This window comes from Mirounga angustirostris, unplaced genomic scaffold, assembly GCF_029215605.1.
Source record: "Mirounga angustirostris isolate CCGP_5_RB_7025 unplaced genomic scaffold, mMirAng1.0.hap1 SCAF_17, whole genome shotgun sequence".
Lineage (NCBI taxonomy): Eukaryota > Metazoa > Chordata > Mammalia > Carnivora > Phocidae > Mirounga > Mirounga angustirostris.
Window position 1 is genome coordinate 4832177 of NW_026991725.1, and position 26634 is coordinate 4858810.

Consider the following 26634-nt stretch of genomic DNA (forward strand, 5'->3'; position numbering starts at 1 on the left):
GAAGGAGCATGGAGTTCACGGGGCGGGATGAGGCGGGGCAGAGGGCCAAGGGGGCGGGGACGCAGCGCGGGGCAGTGTGGGGCGGGAGCAGAACGCCTCCGGCGGCGGGTTGGGCCCCGTGTCAACAGCCGAGCGGGCGCTCTGGCGGGATATGGCGGGCTGTGTGGCCCGGCGGGCCCTGGCCGTGGGCAGCCGCTGGTGGTCCCGCTCGCTAACCGGGGTCCGGGGGCCGAGGCCGCTCTGTGCGTCGGGTGGAGCTGGGGCCTTCCCACCAGAGGCGACCACGACGACGCGGAGGCACCTCTCGTCCCGGTGAGGGACGGAGCGCGGGGCCCGTACGTGGAGCCCAGGGAGTGTGTTCCATCCAGGGAGGAGGCCCGGCCGGCCGAGGGTGATTGGAGTTCGACCCGGGAGAGGGTTCCGGCCGGGAGCCGACCTGCCCTGCCTGGGATGTGTGCCAGGAACAGAAGGGAGCGCGGCCCAGAGCCCTGGGTTACGCAGGACTGGCTCTGAGGGGGAGCTAGTAACCCTCCCGGAGCGAATCCTCCCTCCCCAAATGGGGATCTCGAGCGCTGTTGTTAGTGGGCAGCCTTTTAATTAAGCCCTAGGGCTCTTGACTTGAACCGCCAGCCCCGGATTGGGACAAAGCCACCCTCAGAAAGATGCTCGAAGTGGGAAACTGGACTCTTGAGAATGAGCCCTGCGTGGGTTCCGGGTTTCAGCGTGACCTTGGGGAGATTGGTTCTTTCTGTGTGACTTGGGGAGGGGGCTTGAGGCCATGGGGAATGGTGTAAGCATTGTCTCTAGCGATGGGACAGGCAGGTCAAATTGGGGTTGGAGGATCAAGTGAGAGGAAGGAAGCATAAGGTTCACATCTCCAAAATGCTAAGAATAGCAGACCTTGGAAGGACCCCAGAAAGAGCAGCCCTGTCCAGAGAGACCACTGAGAGAACTGACCTTTTGGTGGCTGAGATTAGACACTGGTATTGGGGAGAGATGATAAGTATTTGCAGTGTAAGATCCCTGTGAAATGTGACGTGAGTCTGAACAAAAACTAGATTGAGAGTCTACTAGGTGCAATGCAGGGAGTGCACTAGGATGTTTGGAGAGGATTGCTAAGCAGTTCAAGGGCAGGGTGAAGGCTGCAGTTTCCAGGGGTAGACATAGATGGAGTTATACAGAACAAATATTTCACACACAGTGGCTCTGAGGGGGAACACGGCTAATCAGACACAGGCATTGCTCCCAGGGAACCTACAGTCTCTAGTGGAGATAAGACATGAGCACAAATAACAGAAATGCAAGGTGGGAAGGGCGGTTAAAATGCTGTGGGAAGTCAGGAGGGTGGGTCAGGGAGGAAATAGAGGCAAGGGGTATAAATAAGCAGGGTGCGAGGGCATGATATGAGGAATGCTGAGAGTGAAGAGAGAAGAAAGTGATCGGGGAGCAGTCAGACCTAACACAGAAACTGAGGTAGGGCCTGTGGCTGGACCTCAAAGGGGGAAAGGCAGAATCTGGAGTGGTGGTTTGTGAGGACCCTTACCTGTTTCACCTGCCACACTGCTTTGGCCCTTCGCTGCTCTCACTGCCTGGCCCCTCAGTCTCCTAGTAGCTTTTTCTGATGGGATAGGTACCATTACCTTCTCAGCTTTTCAGCTGCTTGTTCTTTTCCTTCCTAATCAGGAACCGACCAGAGGGCAAAGTTTTGGAGACGGTTGGTGTATTTGAGGTGCCAAAACAGAACGGAAAATATGAGACCGGGCAGGTGAGTGCTGGGCTGGGTCATCGGTCATTTTCTTTTCTTTCTTTCTTTTTTAAAGATTTTTCCATTTATTTGACAGACAGAGATAGTGAGAGCAGGAACACAAGCAGGGGGAGTGGGAGAGGGAGAAGCAGGCCTCCGCCGAGCAGGAAGCCTGATGCAGGGCTCGATCCCAGGACCCTGGGATCATGACCCGAGCCGAAGGCAGATGCTTAGCAACTGAGCCACCCAGGTGCCCCTCATCTGTCATTTTCAGGGTGCGCCCTGCTTCTGAAAGGGTCAGTTTTGGTCATAGGCCTGAATGTTATGGTTTTCTGCCTTGATGTTTAGTGCCAGACCAGAATCACAAATTTTTTAAGATGGAGTTTCTGTTTTCCTGGATGTGAATCCTTTTCATGTGTCAGTGGGTACCCTTTCCAAGTAAGTGTGGACAGAGATGATTTTTTTTAAAGATTTTGTTTATTTGAGAGAGAGCGGGCGAGCACATGAGCAGGGGGGAGGGGCAGAGGGAGAGGGAGAAGCAGACTCCCCGCTGAGCAGGGAGCCAAATGCGGGACTCCATCCCAGGATCCTGGGATCATGATCCGAGCCGAAGGCAGACGCCTAACCGACTGAGCCACTCAGGCGCCCAGGACAGATAATTTGAACCAAAGTGAGGAGAGGGCCAGGTTGTTGAAGAATCCTGTAATTTAGTGGAAGGTGGGAAGCCAGTGGGGGGAGCTTTCAGAAAAGCTTTGAGGACGCCTGGGAGGCTCAGAAGTTTCAGCGGTTGACTCTTGGTTTGGGCTCAGGTCATGATCTCAGGGTCCTGGGATTGAGCCCCGCATCTGGCTCTGTGCTGGGTGTGGAGCCTGCTTAAGATTCTCTTTCTCCCTCTCCCTTTCCTTCTCCCCTTCCTCCCTCTCTAAAGAAAAAAAAAAGAGAGAGAGAGAAAAAAAAAAAGGAAAGCAAACCTTTAATACTTTGTCATAGTTGAACTGATTGCAGTGTAACATACGCTGTGGGTGTGAGGCTCTTGTTTTTGTATCAACTTTGTGCCAGATCCACTGAGATTTAGGGCCCTTGTAAGTAAGGACTTTTTGTTTATTCAGCTTCCCACTCCCCTTTTCTTGTATGCCTATAGCGGACCGGGTGTTGGGCGTTGGACTTGAACCAGAAAGTAGTGCCTTCGTAGAGTTGGCAGTCTAGAAAGGAATTACGGGGCGCCTGGGTGGCTCAGTTGGTTAGGCGACTGCCTTCGGCTCAGGTCATGATCCTGGAGTCCCGGGATCGAGTCCCGCATCGGGCTCCCTGCTCAGCAGGGAGTCTGCTTCTCCCTCTCCTGCTCCCCCCTCTTGTGCTCTTTCTCTCTCTCACTCTCTCTCTCAAATAAATAAATAAAATCTTAAAAAAAAAAAAAAAGAAAGGAATTACGATGGGGTCAGTGGCTATGCACTGTGCTGAGTGGAGGGGAGGTCAGGGAAGTCTTCCTAGAGCTGTAAGCTACGGTCTAAAGGATCAGCAGAAGTCAGCCAGGTGAAGAGGGGGTAAGAGTGTTCCGACGAGATTGGGCGTGCTCAGGGTGGGATGGCCGTAGACGTGTGCCGGTAAGAGTGTTCCGAAGCTGGTGGGGGTGGATTACAGAGTTCAAGAGAAAGATCGGCAGGACCTCATGCTGGGGTTGCAGCTACTCGTGCTGCTTAGCGGTCTGAGTCCCACCTGGAAGGACTTGTGGACTGCACACTCACTGAGACTCTCTTTCCTCTTAGCTCTTCCTTCATAGTGTTTTTGGCTACCGAGGTGTCGTCCTGTTTCCCTGGCAGGCCAGACTATATGACCGGGATGTGGCTTCTGCAGCTCCAGAAAAGTAAGTACCCCTGTCATTGTGCCTCACAGTACCCTCAGGAGGAGGCCTGACTCATGGCTGACGTAAGTAATTGGGGTCCCAGGGGGGGGAATTCAACATCCTCCTGGGCCATCGGAACAGTCCCAGAGTACTTTCCAGACACCATGGAGACAAAAGTGCTGAGTGCCAGGGACAGTCTTAAAAGCCAGAGGGTCCCTTTAGGAATCCCCAGGATGCTTTCCCAAGCTGTTCTCTATTTGCATTATAAGTAGCCCAGAAGGCGTTGAGGGACTAATTTTCTTGATTTTTTGACATTCAGTTAGAATCTTTCTTTCAATTTCTTATCACTAGAGTACATTAAAAAAGAAAAGGCCTAGTTCCATTAAGTAATCATACACCACCTCAGGGATGTGAGAAGAGTGGGGTACTTGGGGCTTCAGGGATGGAACCAGCAATTTGATTTTCTCAACATGGTTCCCTTCTTCCAAGAAGCAGCCAGAGAGTAAGGCAAATGGAGACTCTGTGCCATGGGTCCTCCATATTTCCTTGTTGGCCTCTGATTGGGGAGGGGCTGGGCCTGGTGTTGCTGAGCAGGTACCCAGCTGATGCCAAAGCCCCTTCAGATCAGGCACTAACTAGTCTGTCTAGGTAAGGAGGTGGTAGGGAGCTAGGGCAGGCACCACTTCTGCTTCTCTTGGGGTGATCATGGGCTTTTCCTCCTACCCTCTAGAGCAGAGAATCCTGCCGGCCATGGTTCTAAGGAGGTGAAAGGCAAAACTCACACTTACTATCAGGTGCTGATTGATGCCCGAGACTGTCCACATATAGTAAGTAAGCAGGATGGCTGGGCCTGGGGTTTCTTTCCATGGGAAAGGCCTGAACCTGATGGGGACAGAGGGAGGGAGAAGGGTCAAAGAGAGCCCAGCCCTGGGCCCCAAGTTCTCAGGACTGGATAGTGACTAAGAAAATCTCTGACTCACTTCTTGCCTCAGTCTCAGAGATCTCAGACAGAAGCTGTGACTTTCTTGGCTAACCATGATGATAGCCGGGCCCTCTATGCCATCCCAGGTGAGTAGTGAGCATCTATCTGGTGTGTCTCAGTGAGAAGGTTCTGATGCCTTTCCAATGTCCTTTAATCTGCTAGGAGGGATTGTAGAAGCTGAGAGTGATGGTGCCAGGCTTGTCCCACCTTGGGACAAGGCCGGGCATTGTGTTTCTTCTCAGCCTTGTTCCTCCCTTTTCCTGTGTGAGTTTCACTGTTTCTTTTCCCTCTCTGTGCCAGGCCTGGACTATGTCAGCCATGAAGACATCCTTCCCTATACATCCACTGATCAGGTTCCCATCCAGCACGAGCTGTTTGAAAGATTTCTTCTGTATGACCAGACAAAAGGTGAGCTCTCTCAAGAAGGGAAGCTGGAATGGGAGAGCCTTTTCTTCAAAGGATAATATCACAGAAGTAACTTCAAAGCTGTATATCCACAACCTTATTCAACCTCCCATTAGATCTATCAGGCGGATGGCTATTATCTCTTCCTAATAGATATGAAACGTGAGGCTCAGGGATGAGAAGAAGGCTGATTGCTAGTGAGTGGCAAGGTCAAGGTTACAGTAGGGTCTGAAGACCTGGGGTCCTCACTCCCAGCCCCTTTCTCTTCCCAGGATGTCCCGTAGCTGCTCGGGGCTTATTCTGGCCTGGTGCCTTCTTCCGGCCTGTGCTTTTGCTTCAGGTCCAGGTGCCTCGTTAACCTGGGTTGGCACTCGGAAGATTTTTCTAGGAGGGGCAGTTGGAGAACACCCGGGACTCTGGCCTGGACTAACTAGTTATCTTTTGCCCCAGCACCCCCTTTTGTGGCCCGGGAGACACTCCGGGCCTGGCAAGAGAAGAATCACCCCTGGCTGGAGCTCTCTGATGTCCACCGGGAAACGACTGAGAACATTCGTGTCACCGTCATCCCCTTCTACATGGGCATGAGGGTATGTACCTGGCCTGGGCCCCTTCCCTCGGGGTGGGCCCCCAGATTTTCTGTGATATCCCCAGGGTGACTGTGGAGTGGGTTCCACATTTAAACCATGTGCCTAGTGGTTCTTCCAAGTGCTGCACGTATTGGGTGGACTCCCAAGATCTGGAGCAGCGAGACCCTCAGGTTCTGGGACGGAGTCCTCCAGGCTGACTCTCCCTTCTGTTCTGGTTCAAAGCCTTCCTGTTTATGAAGAATACACACATACTTGTTTAAATAAGTAGAGGCTGATCTTCACACTTTGTATGCATTAGTCAGATGTTTATTGAGCTATTTCTTGCTTGGCTGTGAGCTTCAAATAAACATGAAACCCTGTCCCTGCCTTTCAGGAGCTCATGGTAGTGGGAGAGGTTAGCAGAGAGCACATCAAGTGTTGTCATAGTGTTGGGCCTGGGAGGGCCGAGGAGGAGGAAGGTGGCCTAAGCCAGGAGTGATTGCGGGGGCGGGGGGAGGGGGCAGCAGCTATCTGGAAGACTGGTGAGAAAGGGAAGGGGGCCCTGTGGCTGACTTCCATTGGCACCCAGCTCCGTTGGTGATCTTGACGGGATGAGGAGGAGGGAGGCCAGGGACGGGGCCAGGGGAGGCTGCCTTCTTTGGGGCTTGTTGGCCGTAGTCCAGTCACCATCCCACAGACACTCGTGACATTGTTCTGTCTCTGCAACCTTTCTGGAATACACCTACTCAGTTGGAGAGCTGTTGATTGGAACAGACTTGGTCCTGCCCTCTGGGACTTAAATTCTTTGTTTTTTCCCCAGGAAGCCCAGAATTCCCATGTCTACTGGGTGAGTGTGTGCCTGGGGGTGGGGGTGGGGGTTTGGAGGGGGGGAGTTTGCCTCTGGCGGGAGGGGCCTGTGCACTGCAGGTGTCCGTCTTTTGCCTTTTGCTTTCCTAGAATTCTGGGTGGGCTAGCCCAGCTCTGTTCTCTCTCAGCTGTGAACTCTCTCCACCCCCCACAGTGGCGCTACTGTATCCGCTTAGAGAACCTTGACAGTGACGTGGTGCAGCTCCGGGAGCGACACTGGAGGATATTCAGTTTATCTGGCACCTTGGAGACAGTGCGAGGCCGAGGCGTGGTGGGAAGGGTGAGCATCATCAGGCTAATAATGCCCAGTTTCTGGTCCTTCCCAGCAGGCCTGGGGCTGAGTGCCTGCTCTCCTCTCCTCTGTGGCTAGGGACAGAGGCTCAGTGTGTGAATGCCTTGGGCTGTTCTGGGTGACATCTCACAACAACCCCATGAGATAGGTTTCTTACAGCCTGATTCACAGATGAAGAGAGGTTGCGAAGTGAGTTAACTGGCGCATGGTGCCGTGGCTGATGGTGGCAGGACCTGGATCTGAATCCAAGGGTGTCTGACATCCGCACTTGTGTAGAGTCCTTGTTGCCAGCACGGAGCCTTATTAAACATATGAACATGAGTGCCCTTCGGTGGGCTCCGCCCCCTGCCCCCCGCCGCCCCCCCCCCCCCCCCCCCGCCGAACCTCTGCTTCTGGTTGTCCTTCCTCTGCCTCTTTTTTTGTTGTTGTTGTTAAAGATTTTATTTATTCATTTGACAGAGAGAGCGCTAGCAAGAGCAGGAACACAAGCAGGGGGAGTGGGAGAGGGAGAAGCAGGCTTCCTGCGGAGCAGGGAGCCCGATGTGGGGCTCGATCCCAGGACCCTGAGATCACGACCTGAGCTGAAGGCAGACGCCCAGTGGCTGAGCCACCCAGGCGCCCCTTCCTCTGCCTCTTTACACACCTGCCGCCTCTGCTGGTCCAGAAGAGATCTGGTTTTGCAAATCCTGCACTACCCCACCCTGTTTCCTGAGAAATAGAGTCAGGAGAAATGGCCAGTGGCCACATTTAACATGTATTTATCCCCATCAGCACGGGCTTGGGAAGCAGGGTGGGATATTGAGTGAGAACAGGCCTTTGGAGTGAGATAGTTTGGCTTTGAATGCCAGCTACGTGTGGTTTACTCACCACATAACTTTGGGCCAGTTTAACCAAAAACCTCAGTTTCTTCCTGTTAAATGGGAGTCACACCTATTAGTCTCATAATTACCAGGAGATTTAAGTCAGCAAAGGTTTGCAGAACACCGCCCTGGTCCTGGCACTCAGGCACTCCGTGAATGGACTCTGGAAGGGCTATTTACAGAGGAGGTCCTATGCCCGGCATCTTTGCCCAGTGGCCTCGGATGTTGAGTGTGAGGTTCTCTTTCCCAGAAGCAGAATGCAAGGCCCACGTCAGTGGCCGTGCTCCGGGAGGTGGTACTGGCCCGCAGTCATTGTGGGAGGCCGGAGGGGCATCATCCTGATGAACTGGCAGCGTGTGGCCCCGGGGTACAGGGAGCTGGCCCGGCCTTACGGATTTTGCCTGAACCCTCCCAGGAACCCGTGTTATCCAAGGAGCAGCCCGCATTCCAGTATAGCAGCCACGTCTCCCTGCAGGCTTCCAGCGGCCACATGTGGTGAGTGGGCTCGCGTGGGACGGGGCGCCTCGACTCCACACACGCAGCCGCAGCTCAGAAAAGCGAGAGCTCAGAGTTTGCCATTAATTCTGGGCCAGGTGACATCTAGAGATGGAGCTTTAGCTGCTGTTCATTCTTGGGTGGGACTTGTCTGATTTTTTTCTGTTTTCTAGTTCCTGTGATTTCATGGACTAAGGACTTAGGCCCAAGAGGTCTGACGGTTTGGTGCTGCACTGAGTTGCCCATGTAGCTGGTTTTCCCCTGGTGGTTCACTCCTTAACCTGAAAGTATGATTGGGTAGCTTATGCAGCGTACATCTAAGGGCCAGAATCAGGGCAGCTGTGTTTCTTCTTTTCATGTAGGGCCAGGAAGGGCTCTCGGGTTTCTGGACCAGTGTTAATCCTGACATGAGCCAGGCTGGAGAGAGCCCATCCTCCCTCATCCTGCTGTGTTCAGTTCCGGAGCTGAGGGCCTTGGGCTCTCAAGATCCTCAGTAGGGCCTCAGCCCTCACTCCCTCTAACCCAGCTTCTCTCTGACGCACAGGGGCACGTTCCGCTTCGAGAGGCCTGATGGTTCCCACTTTGATGTCCGGATCCCTCCCTTCTCCCTAGAAAGCAATAAAGATGAGAAGACACCACCCTCGGGCCTTCACTGGTAGGCCAGCTGAGGCTTGAGTGCCTAGGCTCGGCCCCTGAAGAACAGCTCTCATCCCACAATTGCTGCAGAACTCTCCACCATGGGCCACAGTGGGTCTCTTTATCGTTTGCGCCATTTGATTGTGGGGTTCTTTTTTGGTGGGTGGGTATAATCGTTTTCTCCAGAAGACCTGTGTAGGACTCCTCCAAGGCTGGCCTCCCCCGTAAGCCCTGGCTACACTGTTCCAGTAAACCTTTCCACCAGGACGTTTGTGTTCAGCTGCCACAGGCCTGGGGTTTCCTGGCCTGTCACACAAGTTGTTTGGAATATGAGGTTTGGTCAATAAACCAGTGCACACCTGGCCCCCCTCGCCATTTCTGCCCCCGGGGTCTCAGGCTCCCTTTTTGACGCAGTGGGGGCCCTTGGTTGCTGTCCTTGCTGCCTTTCCAGCAAACTGCCCCATCTACTAGAGTGTATCTCTTTCTCTCCTGAGGCTGGGGCTTAGCTGGACGTCTCCCAGGGTCACTGTGCCTCTCAGCCAGTGGGGTGGGGACTAGACTGGACTCCTGTTGTCTTCTTTACCCTCTGCCAGATGCTGAGCAGGAGGCCAGCATCAGGCTCGGGCTCTCAGCACTGGCCACCATTGACATCGCTGGCCTCCTTGGGCCTGGGAAGGAGTGAGGCAAGCAGTGTGAGTTCCCTGGAATAACAGGCCTGCCAGCCGCGAGCTTCTGTCTGTCAGGCCTTTCCAGACCGCAAATGCAGAAACTTAGCCGAGGAGGGGACTGAGCCAAGCTACTTTCTGAGCCGCTCACAAATCTCCAAGAGCCAGAGATGAAATGTGCTGCATTTCCCCCCGAATCTTAGAGATTCCTGCTTCCCTACTACCATAGTGATTGTTAAAAGAGGTCGTTTTATTCTTGAATAATATTAAATCTCAGTTCCAGCCCTTATTAGTGTTGTCCTTAATCCTCCACCAGGGGGAGCCTGGGTTGCAGGGCAACTGAGTGCAGTAGGATTTCCGACTGGGGCGAACACAAGCTGATGAGCGGGAAGAATACAAGAACTTTGTCCACAGCAGTGAGCTGACCCAGCTCGAAGCACCGCAAGCACCGCACCACTGCGGTGTAACACAATTTTATTAGAAATTAGTGTCGGTTTCCATCACCCATGCTGAGCAACAAGGGATTGCAGTTAAGGGACAAAGGAGACCTTCTCTCGTGGCAGGACCTGGGCCATCCTTTAGGCAGACATTGGTCAGATAAGAAATGGAATAAAACCCAGTCCTGGTACCTGTGGTGAACAGCAGGCTTCCAGTTTTCTCAGAAACCGAGAAGGTTTGACCTTCATCCACACTCTTTGCTTTCCCTTGGGCTGCTCCGAGTTGAAAAATTCACACAGCCAAGAGCTGCTTTCTGAATGGGGCTGAGAAACGCAAAAAAAATTCCCCCAACCCTTATGCCACAAAGTTCGATTAAAGAAGCTGACTTCAGTGATTTCAATGTTAGTATTTTTCTTAAGACCAGGGAGATATTTTTGATCAGTCCAGGATTACTGTGCTTTCTCAGGAAAAAAGAATAGTCACCACCGAGAGAGTTGATCTAAATGTCAGAGAGCAAAGAGGCTGCAGGGCTGGGGAGGTCAAAGGACAGGCATTAAAATACCTCAGTGGGAAGCTGGGGCTTTGAGTATTAGAGGCCTCAGGAGGGCAGCGGAGGAAATAGGCCAGAGGCCTCAGGCAGAAGAAGCATTCCAGTCTCTGTGGGAAAGCCACAAAGCCAAAGGCGGAATCTGGCCAAAGAAATGGATTTGTCTTCACCTCTACTCCAGGGAGGGCTGGGTGAAGTGTTCCGAGCTGATGACCAGGGTGCCTCACCTGGAAGTCTACATTTGCAAGGCTGTGACAAGCGTCAAATGCCTGGTTAGTCACACTTCCCCTGCCCCATCATGTCATTTCAGGTCCTTGTAGGCGTCTACGAACCCGGGCCTAGCATTTGCCCATAGGCTCCATTGCGTCGGCCATAAGCAGGCCACTTAGCTAAGCGACAGTTGTCAGGAGCCAGGAGCCTGATAACTGGCACTCCTTCCCGAGTGGCTACCGCTCAGTGGCTGTGGGGTTTTCTTAGGCTGGCTGAGCAGCTCCCAGCCTGATGGCATTCCTTTGGAAAAGAATTCGGATAAGCAGCCTCCCAAAGGGCCACGCCAAACAGAAGGTAGTGAAAAAAAGCCCCAAGGAGTAACTTGCATCCTTGCCCAAGAGCTGGGCCTTGGCAGCTCCATGGCCACATCACCCAGCCTTTGAAGGGACTTAGGCTGCTCCCATCACCCTGCGTCCAGACTCAACGCTGGGCAGAACACCACCACCTCCCCCCACCCCAGCCGGGACACAAAACCAACAGTATGGGGCGGGCAGGGGCCATATGGCCAAGCACATGCCACCTCTGCACAGGGCTGCTGGGAACGCAGAGCACACATTTACTGTCCTCAGCTGGTGGGCGTCTTGAGTGCGGTGCCCATGGGCCCCACAGCTTTCCCGCTGCGGCTCATGCTCCTGGCCCCTGTAACGGCCCTTTGGCTTTCCAGAAAGTAAAGCAAAGCATACCTTGGAGCTGAGGGCAAGAGAATCAAAAAGAGCAATCATGTTAGGCCCCAGGACTCCATTACGTGACCTGAAAATGTCCTTTCTCATGGGCATTATTAGGACTACAGTTCCCTTCCTTCCTGTCCATGCTCTCTGGGCTGGCTGTTTGGCCAGCCCAGCAAAGCCAAAGTTAGTCCGTATTTTGTTTTATTGCTTCTCTAGCCCCTCTCTCAGACGGATTCTGGAGGGAAGAGGGGTTAGGGTCAGAAAAAGTTGATGCGTGTCAGGGCAGAATACAAATCTCCTGAATAAAAGTACAAAGTGCTTTAAAGAAACAGATGTCAAAGGCATCAAGGAAGGCCAAAGGTTCTGCCCTCTACCCAGGGTCTTGGCACCCTAGAGGGGTAGCACAAATACCTATTCCCCTCATTATTAGACTCAAAACTATTCATTTCCTAGATAATTTTTTAAAAACCAAAATCATGAGGCCTGTGCTTAAACACCTAGGGAAAAAGGAGCCCCACCTTCTGTAAGAAACTGGGCCTCCACAGCACCAGAACGAGCTCGTTCCCCATGGACCTCCCCAGAGGCCTAAAGGTAGCCCTTCAGTGGAGCAAAAGGACACTCAGCAAGGGGGCAAGGGGATTGTTCTCGTGGGAGGTGGGCAGGTCAGTCCATTCGCCCCAGGGGCAGACGCAGCTCCTGTCAGGAAGGGTGAGCAAAGGGTCCAGGACCCGGGCATCCGGAAGTGCTCAGGGAGCAGGGCAAACAATGTGGTCCCTCTCCTGCTCAGGCCCTCTGCCTTCCTGTCAGGCCTCTGGGCGCTGGAGCAGAAACCCAGCCAGTAGCAGCGTGGGGCGGCCAGCGGGGCAGGGTTCCACAGGAGGGGAGACAGGGTGGCCCGTGCCCTGACTCCCTGAGGGTCCTGTCAGTCGCGATGGGTGGACTGGTGGCCGAGCTGCCGGTCATCGTAAGTGCTATAGCGTTTGACATGGATACGGCGGACCCGGTCCCGCAGTTCGAAGGTCTCTTCATCTTCACTGGGGGAAGCCTGGCTGCGGCTCCGGCTGGTGGCCTCCAATAAGGAGTTGTCAGGGACTCGGGGAGTCTCATAGAGCAGGACATTCAGGGTCTCCTCATAGATGCGGGCCTCTGGGAATTCCACCTGGGGTCAGGGGGACAAGAGGACTGAATGAGGCTTCATCCGACAGGCAGCAACATGGCAGGGCCCTCGCCCCTGTGCTGGCTCTCGAAGTTCCTCCCGAACTCTCTCCTGAGACAGGTGAGCGAGGGGAGGTCTTTCTTTGGAGAAGTGGGGAGTTGTACTCTGTGGACATGAGGACGCCAAAGACTAGCATGCTGCCCGTGCCCCACGCGAGCCTGGAGCAGTGGGCTGGTGTGTGCAGGGTTAGGGCCCTGGCTTTGTGCTCAGAGCCAGCTTCAGTACGGGCCCGGCACCTACGGGCCGCGAGGCCTCCGTGTCCGCCCATGTAAAATCAGGGCTAATACCTACTTCAGAGAGTTGTTGTGAACGTTACGTGGAAGACACAAAGGAACCTGGATTCTAGCCTAACTTGACTTCTGTTCCCTCATCTGTCAAATGGGGAGAATGCTCCAGCCCTGCCTGAGGAGTCCCAAAGTCCACGAAAGAGAAAACGCTCAGGAAGGTGTCAGGGGTTGCTGCCACTTCCAAGTGTAAGCAGCCCCCACAGAGACCTGACCCTGAATCCTGACTCTGTTGATACGTGCACACGGGAGTCCGCACCCCCAAAATGCCAGGAGGAAGCAGGGCCACCTCCTGTAAGCTGTCCTTCCCCAACCGTCTGGCGGCCCAGCTGGAGGCAGTTCGGGGGCCTGGAGGCCAAGCAGGTGCTACACAGGCTTGGCTGCTTTGAGCCCCTCATGCACACGACCCTCCAAGTGGGCTACCCTCCTGGCCCAGCAAAGACCTCCGCTGCCTCCGTTGCACACGCTCCCAGGGGGGCAGGGGGAGCTCCTCTCTGGGGAGGACACCAAGTGCTCGCAGCCTGGGAGAACGGGGTTTGCAGAGTTCGTGTCAACTGTCACCTGTCAAATCCCTCACACGTACCTGGCGCTGCGTTGTTCCTGCAGAGGCTAAGCTGGTCGGCCGGGAACACCCGACCAGCAGGGCCAGGGAGGAGATCAGACCCTGAACTGCTGCTCCTAGGAACCGCCGCGTTTTCCTAACAGTTCCGTTAACTGCATACTATCATGCCCAGGTTTGCAGGTGAGGAAACTGAGGCCCAGCTGGTTTAAATGGCTTGTACGAGGTCAGAAAACTGGTGAGTGGTAGAACCAGAATTCAGACCTGAATTGGGCCAACTCCAAAGACCTGGTCCTTCCCACCGCACCACGCTGTTCTTGCTGGTCAACAGCCCCCACCGCTCAGGTGACCAGAACGAAGCATTCGCGAGCCAATCTCCGAACTGCCTGAACTGGCTTCGTCCTTGCCCAGCACCATCATGTGGGTCTGGGGGAAACAGAGAGCAAGCTCCCTGTGGTGAAGGGCACAGCGGGGGCTGCGCTGGGGTGTGTCCCGCCCCCACCCACGCAGAGGGAAGCCCCCCACCTTGGTCTGCTTCTTCTCCGTGGCATACACGATGGAGGTGCAGCAGACCTCGGCCAGCTTGCGGCCCTGGCCGTAGAAGGACCAGCAGCAGATCTCATCGCCAATGACGTCCTTGATGAAGAGCACGCGGCCGTTGAAGCGCAGGGAGAGCTTGTCGAACAGCTCGATGTTTTTCAGCAGGTGGTCGTCCGAGTTGCTGAAAAACCCATGAAGGCCAGGGGGCCTGGGAATGAGGTTCCAGCACAAGAGACGGTGCTGGCTGGGCGCTTCCCCCCTTCCCCTCCGTGTCACGCAGAACTGAGGAAAAGTCAGGATGCCAGAGGGGACAGCAGGGAAAAGGGGCACAGGGCACCTTCTGGGTTTGGGGGCCTGTGAGGGGAAGGGGGGGAGTTGGTCTGAAGTTGAAGCAGAGAGAACTGAGGGCAGGCGGTCTCCTCTCCTCGGGCCCCGAAGGAGGGAGGCTCGCTGCCCTCGTGGCAGGAGGACCCCTTCCCTTGCCGTAGGGGGGCTGCTGGCAACACGTCTGTCTGTGGGGACTCCCTGAGCCTGCGGCCTTGTGCATATACCTAACTGCAGCTGGCCAAGGGGACACTGGGCAAGGGAGAAAGTGGCCCAGCTGTGAAGCAGAGAGGCTGGCTCAGGAGGAGTCCCAGCCACGGGCTTCCCAGGGTCCCTCCTCCACCTCATAAGCTAATGCTGGGAAAACACCTGGCACGGTGCCCGACAGGACACATTAGGGGGGTTCCAGTTCGTTCCCCTCTATATCCCAGCCAGGGCCCTGCACCGAGTTCCAAACGTCTCTGCCCTCATTCCCCTTCTCTCTCTGTTCTTCCTGCCTGAGATCCAGACCCTTGCCAACCATGCCAGGAGTACAGGGGGCTTCTCTTGGGTCTGCTTCTGCAGCCCTTCCCCGAGCCTTGGCCCCCCAGCCCCCAGATGCCCACCCTACCTGGTGTACGAATACTTGTTATTACTTCTGTTGTACAGCAGCTTCACCACGGGCTGGGAGGGAGGAGAGCGTGAGGGCCAGGCTAGGGTCCCGTCCGTCCCTGCCCGCAGCCCTCAGGGGTCCCAGTACCTTGGTGGAGGATTCGATGAGCCTCTCTTCCTCTTTCAGGGAGGTGATGATGGGGATGTTGCACACAGGCTGGTAGGAGTCCTTCTTGTCCTGGGTGATACACATAGCCGAGAATCTTTTTTGAGATCTCCTGCTTGCCAGGCTAAGCCAGGCGTTCCCCAGGAGCTGTTGGAGCCCCCCTGCCAAGGCCACCCTCTGCTTGTTGAGGAGGCATCTGGCAATAGAAACTGCCAGCTGGCAAGCAGAACCCCATTTCCAGAAAACCTAAAATCCAGATAGCAAGGTGTAGAAACCGGAAGCTGGGCTTAGTCCTACTGCCCGAGTCTGTCACCTTACAAACAGACTGGCTGCCAGTGTCCTTGGCCTGGGCAGCACCCAGCATATATAACAGTGAGGTTCGGACTCACCAACCGTACCGGTCATGTGACCTTCCAGGAACTGGACCTTTATGTCCCTGAAGGGAGGGGCCAACTCCCAACCTCCTCAACCTGAGCCCACTTTAGCTCCCTACCTGCAGAGCAGTCTGGCACACGCTCACCAGCCCCTGAATGAGGTAATACTTGGCCTCGGCCATCAGTTCCTTGATTTCTTGCCGGTTCTGTGGGAGGATGATGGTGTCATCGCGGAGGTAATTCAAAATGGTGCCGAAGTGCTTTCCACATCGGTCTATGAGGATCCAGCCTAGGGATTCAGACAGGCCCCCGACAGTTACTCGTTGCCTCCAGGTAGCCCGCAGCACAGGGTAACAGAAGTGGGAACGCCACCTCTAGCTCCTAGGTCTGTGGCTGTTCTTTTCCACCAAGGGTGGCCCGGACTGCGGGGGACAGAGGCCCTCCAGGCTCTGCGGCAGCCCTCAGAGGTCTCAGCTCAGGAGTGCTCAGGCCCACCGCCTGGCGACACGAACGCCACCAGGCCCTGCCTTCTGTGCACTGCCCGGTCAGTACAGCGATGGTTCTCAGGAGAATCTAGTCCTTTTGTTATATAAAAGGTATGGATCTTGGCCCTGGAAAACCTGTAAGCGCACACCCTTCTACATACAACCTCAAAGAATGCCGGGGCTCTACCACAGACTCCAGCTGAAGGAGTCCGGGACCAGGTAACGGGAAGAGTGAATCTAGAGTCTAGACCTGCCAGGCTCAAGCCCTGCCCCGAAGTCGCTTCTTCAGGAATTCTTTCTTCCCTCCTCAGCTGGCCCAACAAGCCCCAATGCCTCACCTTCTTTGTCAGTCAGCACCTCCATGCGCCCGCTGAACATGGCCTTGAGCATGGTGTCGTGCCGGGTTAGTGCCCGCACAGTGGTGTAGTACAGGGAGCCCCCCACATTGAGCTGGACGTATTTGTTGCCCAGGCCTCCTCCCTTGAAGCTGCTCGGCTTGGGCTTGGCCCCCGAGGCTGGGCACAGACAGGTATCCCCTGACATCTCCCGCTGCAGGTAGATCACCACACGGCAGGAGGTCGGCTTGGAAGGCTCCGCCGTGGTGGAAGGATCACGAGCGAGTGGTCAGTGGAGGCCAGAGCCTCATACTCTCAACACTGTGAGCAGGAGATGGGAGAGAAGACAGGAGTTAGCAGAGGAGAGCCCTCAGCTGAGAGGGGACAGGAGGGGACCATGCAGTCATTCTCTCCTTGACAAGCAAGACTCCCTGGCAGAGGCTAAGGCCCTAGGCAACAGCAAAAGAGGACAATCCTGTTCTTCTTTATGGTAACAGGAACCAGCACAGTCTCCCAGAGCCTGCCCCTCATCTCGCCAGTCCCCCTGAGCCTCGGCTCAGCTCTCGGCAGCAAGGAGGACAAGCAAACCCTGGGAGTTAGTCCGAGTCGGCTTGAGGAGGAGCTGGGGCAGCCGAAGTCTTTACCCTGGGGAACGACAGTCCAATTCCAGTTCTTTGCCTCTCAAGGTTCCCAGGACCCAAGTCTTCCCACCAAACCTACTGGGAATCCTGCCAGCGCAGGAGATTCCCAGGAGCTAGAGGGACAGGATGCACTTCCTTTCTAAAGATTCCAGGCCCAGAAGCAGTCTGCACCAGCGCTGACTTTGAGCACCACCGCGGTCTGGCTTCAGGAAGGAAAGTAAAAGCAGCTTCAGGAGAGCACAGAATGAGCCAGGCTAGAGGGCGCCAGCCAGTGTTCCTGGCAGAGGTTACCCGGGCCGCAGCAGAGTTTCCTGACCTTCCTCTTTCTTGGTCCCAGCCCTGTCCCAAGTTCCTGAAATTGTCACCATTTTCCAGGACAGAACAACTACAGGATGGCTATTTTTACTTCTTTTTCCTGAGAGGAGGCCCAGCCTTATCTCTTCCTTTCTTCCCTACCCACAAGACCGGGGAGAAGGGGCTTGAAAAGACCGGATGATAAATCTAAAAACAACTATGAAGTGATTTGGAAACTAAAACACTGATAGGCATTCATGGGAGGGAGGAGTGAGGGAAGAAAAGGAGAGCAAAGCCAGGTCACCCCCCGCGAGCTAGATTCTCTCTTATATGTCTTGGTTTTTTAAGGAATCACTAAAATCCATTCATTGAAAAAAAAGAGCAAACATTCACTGCACGTTTACTATGTACCAGGTACTAGTCTAGGCAACTTAATATACACATTACTTCATTTAACTCATTCAGCGAGAAAACAAGACTGAGTCCCTACTCCGTTAGGCGGTAGGGACAGAGAGATGGAAAGATACGGACTTTGCCTTCAAGGAGTACCAAGAAGCATCATAACGTTAACAAGAATAAAACTTAATAAGAGTTAGCGTTTACTGTGCCCTGTTATGTGCTGGACACTGAGGATACAGAAGAGTACAAATAAGTCATGGCCTCACGGAGATTACATTCTAGGGGGAGGATACAGACAATAAGCAAGACAATGAATAAATAAGCAAGCAGTTCCAGAGGGTAAGAAATGCAATAAATAAGCTAGTGATAAGAGAGTGACTAGGGAGAAGTCCTAAAATGGGTAGGGGCCGGGGAAAGCCTCTTTGGGAAGGTGACATTCCAGCTGAAGGCTGAAAGAGCGTTCCAGATGGATGGAAGAGTAAGTGCAAAGTTTCTCAGTTAGACACAAGTTTTAGGAACAGAAATAAGGCCAAGATGTCTAGTGCATAGAAAGAAGGGGGAAGTTGGCTTGATGTAAAGTCAGGACGCAGGGGCCAGTTCATATTAAAAAGTTTGCATTTTATACTAATTGCGATGGCCATTGATTGGAGGGTTTTAAGTAGGAGAGTGACAGGATCTGAGTTATTCACATTTTGAAAAGATCACTCTGGCTGCCGGGTAGAGAATGGATCGTAAGGGTGCATGAGAACAAGCGGGAAGACCAGAGGAAGCGGCAGTCTAGGCAAGTGGTGAAGGCCTGGACTGCAGTGCTGGCAATGGAGAAAGAAAAAAGGTAAAATCGCCTCATAGTCCTCACAACACGCAAAATTTGCGGTTGCACGTCACCTCCTATAAGTGAGATCCAGAAGCAGTGCTTACCACAACGCCATGCACATCTGAAAGTATTTAATATGTCAGTTTGTTAGACTGAAACTGTCCCTGAAAAGATTTAGGTAGGCCCCTAAGAAGAATGTCCAAGGAAGGACCAGAGCGGGTGCTTTGTGAAGTACCGAATTTCCTTGGTGGCTTGTCCAGCAGACTCTCATTTGCCCCAAGGATGGAGTATGGATGAGATGAACCCTCACCAGCAGACTGCCCAATCCCTAAGTAACACATGAACAGTATGAAATCACCTCACCCTCCTCCACCCACTCCAAAGGAATAAGTCCACCCCTTAACAGGTTTTAACAAGTTCCCTACGTACTTTGGGTCTAGCCCCGATTTCCCCAAGGATCAAAGCAAGCACACATATGTTCTGCCAAAGTAAAGGAATTCAAAGGCTAGGCGGTGGCCAACAGAGCCTACATAAAGCAATTGCTTTGAGCCCCTGGATGACGTCAGCTCAGATGCCGCCCGCTCAGATTCCTCCCAGACCAATGGGCTCCAGGAATCTTGTGGCAGGTGACGCCCCAGAAAGTAATTCCAGTGAGAATGAAGTTTCCACTGATAGCCTCACTGCTGTTCCTTCCGGACTTTGTGTGTGGATATTTGGGGATGCCTGGGGCTGAGGGCGTATCCGAGTCTCCCTCAGCGAGGCTAATGGGAACCGAAGCAGAATAAAGGGCAGGACAACAACCACGGCCATGGAAGGTGGGGTCCTAAAGGAAAAAGGACCCAGAAATCCATCACACTCGGTGGTGGCGGGCTGGTAACCGATCTTGGGTAGAGGAGGATCTAGCAGAAATTGTAGGTGTAAATCTTAAGCTTCGTCCAAAGGGACTGGAAAGATTTAGCGAGACCCAACCTCTCTGTGGTCTGTGGTGAGTCTTCCCCGGCCCGCACCCCTCCTCACCACCGAGAAACTGAGACCGATTCTGACACCCATCCCAGTGGAGGATTTGAGCTCTCCATCTCCCCTACACCGTCCCACGCCTTTTCCCCAGGACTGGGTGGGGCTCTCTGCTCCAGCCCGGGGCCTGTCCATCCTATCCCCTAGGGCATCCGCACCCCGGCTCTCACCGTCCCCGGGCGGCGCTTCTCCTCTCAGCTGGGTTGCAAGTCGACCCTGTGCCGCCCTGGGCTGTGGCCGCCTGCCCGCCAGCAATCCCGGCTGTGAACTCACATCCTCCGCTCGCGGCCTCCGCCTGGAGCCCCAGCACAACCCCCGCCCGCCCCGCAGCCTGGGACTCTAAAGCGGGCCTTGCCCAGCACCCAATCACGGGGGAGGGAGGGGTCCCTGAGAGAATTCCACCGTGAGTGCTTAGCTACTTCCGGCAGCCTTTCCGGCGCAAAGGCCCCTGGGTCTTGTAGGCAGCCGTCCCTCCTCTCAGGCCTGTTTCCCAGCAGGCTCTGCGGTTTGGGCGGAGTAAGTACTTCCGCAGTCAGGTAATGACGTTACGGGTAAACAGGTCCTGTAGCCGTGGCAGCGGCTGAGGCCGGCGGGCGAGGCACCGACTGCCGCTGACCCGGGAGAGAAGCGGCCTGCCGGAATCAGCCCGGGCGGCAGCGCGCCGCCGCTACGGGGTTGGCAGGTAGGCAGCGACTCCGGGTCGGGGGACGCGGGCGGACCCGGGGCGAGTGAACCCAGCAGGCCGAAAGAAACGTGGGGATTCCGCGCGATTCTTTGCGAGCCGTGTGACACCCAGCTTTGGCCTGGAGCTTTACGCGGTGATGCTCGCAACTGTCTTGTGAGGAAACTGCGGCTCATAAAAGTTCAAGGCGTTTACGTAGTGTGGACAGCCAGCTCCACCACCCGGGTCTTCCTAACTATGTGCGCGGTGCCCCTTCCCCTCATCCCGCGGATGGCGCCTGCTCGCGGGGCCGGGAGTGGATCTGGGAGAGCCAGGGGGTGGACACAGAGTGTCGCCGCCGTCCTCTTCAGGGAGCTCAGTGCTGTTCTTGTGCCCGGTGCTCCTCAGATGCTCAGACACGCACGTGTGGTGGGAGTTGGGAGGGAATCTGATAGTCGGTTGGGAACCCTCTCCCTGCCCTCCTTCTCCGGTCCAATCCATCTCATTCAACTCTGCCCTCCAAACATACAGTTGGCGCTCAGGCCGGGTACATGGGAATCTTGCCTGCCTCTTTCCTTCCCTCATCCCCAAACTCCTACATTCAGTCAGTGCTTTACCAAATGCCATCAACTTACGTAACATCGCAAATTGGAACACTTTTCTTCAGCTCCAAGCCTTGGTCACTGTGATAGCCTCTCTGTTTCCAGTCATTCGTTCCACAAACATTCACTGAGTGCAGGCGCTCAGTGTGTGCAGGCACCCTGCTAGATGCTAGGATTACAGTGATGAACAAGGTAGGTGTAGCCCCACTGTCTCGTTCCCTCCAGTTCATTCTCCATCCTGGGTCAGAGTGATCGTTCTAAAAGGCAGATAAGGCTGTGCTTCTCCGCTGAGAATCTGCTGGCCGCCCACTACCCTTATGATAAAATCCAAGCTCATGACGGCGGCTTTCAGAGCGCTCCCTGAACCAGCTCTGGCCTTCCCATCTAGACTTACCCTGTTCCACACTCCCCCTAGTTCACTGGGTTTTAACCACACTAGCCTTTCAGTTCTTGGAATGCATTACATTTCTTTTAGCTTCAGGATCTTCACACATGCTTTTCTTTCTGCCTGGAATGCCTCCTCCCTGCTTCACTTGGCAAACTTTTGGATATTCTTTAGGTCTCAGCTTGAGTGTCATGTTTTCAGAAGCTTTTGTTGAGGGGCACCTGGGTGGCTCACTCGGTTAAGCATCTGCCTTCGGCTCAGATCATGACCCCAGGGTCCTGGGATGGAGCCCCACATTGGGCTCCCTGCTCAGCGGGGAGCCTGCTTCTCCCTCTCCCTCTCTCCCTGCTTGTTCTCTCTCTCTCTCTCTCTCTCTCTCTCTCTCAAATACATAAATAAAACCTTTAAAAATAATTTTTAAAAAGGAGCTTTTTTTGAGACACCCCCCATATGAATTATGTCCTCTTGCTGCAGCTTCATATAGCACCATGTGCTTTTCCTCATACTGTCCGTCCAGAGATCAGAAATGTTTCTGAATAAATGCATCCTCTCAGGGAAGGGAGTGGAAGTGGAAGCAGATATTTGCTCCCTCAGGTTACTGGAAGCTTCCTAAAGTAGCTGGTCTAACTAATCAGACCAGCTACTGGTAGGTGTTAAATGCTCGGACTCTATGTGTAAATGTAACAGAACAGCAGGAAGACAGATCTTTTAAAAAAGCTCGATTAAAAGGAAGCTCAGGGTGATTAAAATGTTTCAAAAGGAAGATGCTAGCTTAGTTCCTTCAGTGGATTCCAGTAGGCCAACGGCTCAGTCCTACACAGACAGCCTATAGACATGCATTAGTTGGCCCACAGTGTTAGATGTGATTTTTCCTTTAAACTTTTGAGTTCAATACTTCCCTTTAAAAATCAGATTTTGGGCACCTGGGTGGCTCAGTTGGTTAAGCTACTACCTTTGGCTCAGGTCATGATCCTGGAGTCCCTGGATCGAGTCCCACATCGGGCTCCCTGCTCAGCGGGGAGTCTGCTTCTCCCCCTGACCCTCCCCCGTCTCATGCTCTCTCTATCTCATTCTCTCTCTCAAATAAATAAATAAAATCTTTAAAAAATAAAAATAAAAATCAGATTTCATCTCTAAATCTGGATTTTTGGCTGTCTTGAAAATCAGTTCTGGCAGCTGGGGAACTTAATTCTTTTTTAACCATTGCTCCTCCTATGGTATACCTGCTCTGGGAAGTTACTCCCATAATCACCCCATTTGGGACAGAACTTTTCTTTTCTTTTTTTTTGCGGGGGGGACAGAACTTTTCTAAGGAAGCCGGAAGGGAAACAGCTGGGGGAGGTGGGAGCAGAGGAAAGGGCTGCACAGGGCCAGCGGGTGGTAGCCTTTGGAACGCTTGGGGTTTGGGAATTGGTATGGCAGCCAGTGGCTAGCCCTAAGTAGCATTGTGTGTGCTTTTTGTGTGTTCGTGTGTTTGCCAGAACGAGCGTGAGTTTTCAGTGTTTCCTTCCCAGAATTGAGGCATCCTTTGGACCAGGAATGCAGGGTGGCCTGGGAAGGGAAAAGATCTCTCTGCTGGTTCTCTTGCCTACAGAAAGAAACCCAAACTCCTTAGTTGGGCACACAGGGTCTTCCTGATCTGGCTCCAGCCGACCTTTGCAGCTCTTTCCTCGGTCCTTTCATCTTCTAGGTCTTCTGGCCGGTTCAGTGACTTCACACTCTTGTCCGTGCTGTTTTCTCCGCTTGGGAAGCCTTTCCCTAGCCTCCTCACTTGGTATGTTCTTGCTGATGCTTCATTCCTTTTTGTGTTTTCTGCTAGATAGAGACAGTCAACTTTGGCCCTAGTTCAGGCCAACATGCCTGTGACATACATTGTGGGTAATGTCCTTATTCCTGGCTTATTTTTTAACTCTCATTTTTAAGTCATGCAGATTTCCTCTTTTACTTGCTTTTGGTGTTATGCTAGGACTGTACTGGAAAAGCTTTTTCATGTCCTTTTGGGTACATAATTGGGGATAAATGTGCTTATGGCTTCTCACAATTTAGTTCAAATGTTACTCCCTCACCCTGTTAACTGCTCTGTTCTCCTGCAACACTTGAGTGATATTTCTGTAAAAGCACTTAACACCGTATACTTTCTCAGTTTCCGTGTCTGTCTTCCTCCAGCTAAACTATGTGCTCCTCCAGGGCGGGCACCATGTCGCACTCATCTTTGTACCCCCAGCATCTAGCAGTGTTGGCATGTAGTAGGCACTCAAGAAATGTGTGTTGAATGAACGATGCCCGTGACAAGCAACTGGACTTTATTCTTTCCTGACCCTTGCTCCTATGACACACTTCCTCCTGGCTGCCACTAGCACCCCTTCAGAGCAGAGCTGCTCTTCTCTAGGGAAACCGGAAGGGAAACAGGTGAGGCTCAGAGAGGTGGAGGCAGAGGGAAGGGGAGCTTTTGGAAGAACGTCTGTGGTTTTGGCGCTGGTGTCTGGGGGCAGGAGTGGGGCTGGCCTGGAAGCGGGCATTTCCTTGGGTGGCTGGGAAGTGATCGGGGACTGAGGCTGCTTTCTTCACAGCTATGGCCAAGGACATCCTGGGTGAAGCAGGCCTGCATTTTGATGAGCTGAACAAGCTGCGCGTGTTGGACCCTGAGGTTACCCAGCAGACCATAGAGCTCAAGGAAGAGTGCAAGGATTTTGTGGACAGTGAGTGTCATTTGGGGAGACGTGGTGCCCTGCCTCCACCCCCACCCGCAGCTGTCATCCTGGCCAGAACAGGGCTAGTGGCTCTCTGGATGTTGTCTGGGCTTTGTGAATTCCCGCATACCAACCACCTTGTCTCCCTGCTCTCTAATGCTCACGTGTAGTCAGACACAGAGCACCAATCAAGACAAATGGTGAAGTGGAGAGAGGATATCCCATCTTTGATTTTTTTGCTCTCAGAAACCTTGAACTTCATGGGGCAGAACTATGGCTTGAGGGTGGGAAAGAGTTATGTACTCGTGATTTGATTTCTTGGAAGTTCAACAGACTCAATGAGGTCATTTTTTAGCTAGATATCCAGGACACCTCCTGTCCCAGCTGGCAAGCAAGCCCAGTGGCAGTGAATACAGGGCAGCTCTAGCTAAAGCAGGGATTTCTGAGTCTTCTGTGCACTCCATAGTCTGTAGAAAGCTTGACTGGTGAAGGGCGGCATGGGCTCCATTGCCAGTCTTCTCACCCACCGCCTGTTGTCCTTCCTCCCTGGGTGCTAGTTCACTCCTCAGTAGAATGAGGTCCCACCACACCCAAGGACATTGAAAATAGCAAATGGGAGATTAGGTACTTAAATGCTTTGAGCTCTTTATTAGTTCTGGTCACAGTTGGCAAACTACTGCCCCCCTAACCACCATTAACTGAAATCCAGTTCCTTATCTGGGGCTAGTCAAGAGGCTCTGTTCAAGTTCTGAGTCAGTTCTTTCATGAACATGGCCTTTGTGCTTCCTGTTACTCCTGGGAAAGCAGGACAGAGCCTGCGCAGAGGATGGGCCCATCAGGAGCCTCATACCTAAGGTTAATAGTCACTGGCTGGCTCATTTGGGACTCAAGGTCCAAGTATGCCCCAGTCCAGCTCTGGGCACCTGGCCACCCTTCTCTCGGTTTAAACCAAGGGTGGAAGACTTTAGGTCAGCGGGCACCAAATTGTTTTGACACAAATTAGAAGGGGCAGTTAGCCCTGCCCTTTTGCCACAAGGGAACACAGAGGGAGTGGTGATGCCGAGAAAATAAAACCTTTTATTTTCTGTTCTTTCCCTAAAAGAAATTGGCCAGTTTCAGAAAATAGTTGGTGGTTTAATTGAGCTTGTTGACCAACTTGCAAAAGAAGCAGAAAATGAGAAGATGAAGGTAAGATCAGCAGGTCTTCTAAATCTTGTCCTGGGACATGGTTCAGTCGCTCTTTTTCTTGGGGAGGGGGGTGTGGGATTTTATTTAGAACAGGATTTTGGGGCGCCTGGGTGGCTCAGTCATTAAGCGTCTGCTTTCGGCTCAGGCCATGATCTCAGGGTCCTGGGATCGAGCCCCACATCGGGCTCCCTGCTCCGCGGGAAGCCTGCTTCTCCCTCTCCCACTCCCCCTGCTTGTGTTCCCTCTCTCGCTGCCAAAAAATAAAATCTTAAAAAACAAAACAAAACAGGATTTTAGTAACAAGTGCAGTTAACCTCCGGTTGAACTCATATGCTAGTACACTTTGTCATTCTTGCTTTTAATCTTCACATCACCGAGATAGGTGGTTTTATGCTCATTTTATAAGTGAAGCAATGCAGGCATGCAGGGTGTCGATGACTTGGCAAAGGACCCAAGGCTAAATGGCACACTAAATGGGCCACTGACCACCTGTGTGCTAGACTTGGGGTACTCGTAGACCTGCCCCTGAACTCCAGTCCAGGTCTCATTAGGCACTTGGGATCATGCAGTTATTCCTCCCCCTTATTCCTGAGGCTCTCGGGGGCTCGACTCTCTTGCCAGCTGGGCACTGAGACAGCCCCCATGTGGCCCTTCCTTGGCTGAGGACTTAAAAGCTGAAGATGGTTTTAATGAAGCCATGACCTTCTTTGGTGATACTATTTTTCTAGGCCATTGGTGCTCGGAACTTGCTCAAATCTATAGCAAAACAGAGAGAAGCCCAACAGCAGCAACTCCAAGCCCTAATAGCAGAAAAGAAAATGCAGCTTGAAAGGTAAGAAGATGTAAAGCAAGTTCTTAACTGCAATTCCATTCTTCCTTCTTGAACGGTCACCTCTTATCCTTCTTCCTCATCATTGTTCTCCCAGGAATAGTGTCTCACTTACCCTGATTTGAAGATTTAAAAAAATAAAATTACACTTGATGAGAAAGAAAATTTCTTAATATAAAACCACCTCTAATATTGAGAGCTTGAAAGCTCAGGTAGCAAGCGTCCAGGCTTGGCTGGTTCTCCTAAAGGAAAACACCTCTCGGGGCTGGAGACTACTCATGGGTGGCCCTAGGCTGGGCTTTGCCTCTTTGTTCTTTCTTACCCTCACTTCTTCATTGTGAACTCACATCATTTCTTGGCATTATTTAAATCATTTATATTCTTCTCTAGAAGAATTAAATCCATGGTTTATTTCATCCATTCTTAGGGCTTCTAACAATTTTGTTTTTCAGGTATCGGGTTGAATATGAAGCTTTGTGTAAAGTAGAAGCAGAACAAAATGAATTTATTGACCAATTTATTTTTCAGAAATGAACTGAAAATTTCATTTTATAGCAGGAGGGCAAAAAAATAAGACTCAAAAAAACCTCTGTACTGTTCCTGTGACTTGACTAATGGCCCATGTATGTCCTGAGGGACGGTGTGTAACGAACGCAGCATCTCCAAAGGCGGGAAACAGATCTGGGGAGCTTGCTGCAGATGTCCATGCGCAGCTGCTGAACACCTGTGGCCATGGTGGTCCAGGCTCTCACCTCTTGGCATTCTTAGCCTGAACTGAGCAGTCTGTAAATGATTGTTTTTTTTTTTTTTTTTGTAAATTCCAAGCTTTGGAAAGGAAGAGCAATAAATTATTGTTTTCAAATGGCTTGATCTACCTCTTTTCCTGGTGCCCTTGAAGTGTACATTTAACATCTTGGGAGAACCCTGGACTCTTGAGCCCCTCCCTCATCCACAAAATAAACCAG

At 52.9% G+C, this 26634-nt stretch overlaps 3 protein-coding genes across 6 annotated transcripts; 2 read left to right on the forward strand and 1 right to left on the reverse strand.

The window, feature by feature from the left end:
- The first annotated feature begins 12 nt into the window (after positions 1-12).
- POLDIP2 (DNA polymerase delta interacting protein 2) lies at positions 13-9644 on the forward strand. 2 transcript variants are annotated; one of them, XM_064583586.1, is made up of 11 exons: positions 13-335; positions 1684-1765; positions 3511-3608; positions 4318-4414; positions 4580-4655; positions 4870-4977; positions 5425-5561; positions 6361-6387; positions 6562-6687; positions 7975-8054; positions 8599-9644. In XM_064583586.1, exons 1-11 carry the CDS (start codon positions 28-30, stop codon positions 8711-8713), a joined length of 1254 nt encoding a protein of 417 aa, XP_064439656.1. In that variant the 5' UTR covers positions 13-27; the 3' UTR covers positions 8714-9644. The 2 variants fall into 2 exon arrangements, with proteins under 2 accessions (XP_064439656.1, XP_045745420.1); XM_045889464.2 differs by having other exon boundaries at positions 61-312.
- Positions 9645-9812: 168 nt separating this feature from the next.
- On the reverse strand, positions 9813-19684 carry TNFAIP1 (TNF alpha induced protein 1). Of its 3 annotated transcripts, XM_045889467.3 has the most exons (8): positions 19485-19684; positions 18536-18628; positions 16156-16473; positions 15452-15621; positions 14941-15030; positions 14812-14864; positions 13863-14058; positions 9813-12437 (listed from the first exon to the last, which is right to left on the reverse strand). In XM_045889467.3, the coding sequence occupies exons 3-8, from the start codon at positions 16358-16360 to the stop codon at positions 12201-12203; spliced, it is 951 nt and encodes a 316-aa protein (XP_045745423.1). In that variant the 5' UTR covers positions 16361-16473; positions 18536-18628; positions 19485-19684; the 3' UTR covers positions 9813-12200. The 3 variants fall into 3 exon arrangements, with proteins under 3 accessions (XP_045745423.1, XP_045745422.1, XP_064439657.1); XM_045889466.3 differs by lacking the exon at positions 18536-18628; XM_064583587.1 differs by lacking the exon at positions 18536-18628 and having other exon boundaries at positions 19473-19684.
- A 150-nt stretch (positions 19685-19834) lies between these two features.
- On the forward strand, positions 19835-26534 carry IFT20 (intraflagellar transport 20). Its single transcript, XM_064583589.1, is given in 7 exon segments — positions 19835-19996; positions 23129-23341; positions 23344-23371; positions 23533-23661; positions 24755-24840; positions 25569-25672; positions 26122-26534. Coding segments are annotated over 6 exon segments (480 nt in total). The 5' UTR covers positions 19835-19996; positions 23129-23290; the 3' UTR covers positions 26204-26534.
- Positions 26535-26634: the final 100 nt, after the last annotated feature.

Coding starts and splice junctions, on each gene's coding strand:
- POLDIP2 (XM_064583586.1), top strand. CDS start 28: ATGAGGCGGGGCAGAGGGCCAAGGGGGCGGGGACGCAGCGCGGGGCAG. Junction 4,978..5,424: donor TCTGTATGACCAGACAAAAG/GTGAGCTCTCTC, acceptor CTTTTGCCCCAG/CACCCCCTTTTGTGGCCCGG. Junction 8,055..8,598: donor GCTTCCAGCGGCCACATGTG/GTGAGTGGGCTC, acceptor TCTGACGCACAG/GGGCACGTTCCGCTTCGAGA.
- TNFAIP1 (XM_045889466.3), bottom strand. CDS start 16,360: ATGTCAGGGGATACCTGTCTGTGCCCAGCCTCGGGGGCCAAGCCCAAG. Junction 14,865..14,940: donor TCATCGAATCCTCCACCAAG/GTACTGGGACCC, acceptor CCTCCCTCCCAG/CCCGTGGTGAAGCTGCTGTA. Junction 14,059..14,811: donor AACAAGTATTCGTACACCAG/GTAGGGTGGGCA, acceptor TGGGTTTTTCAG/CAACTCGGACGACCACCTGC.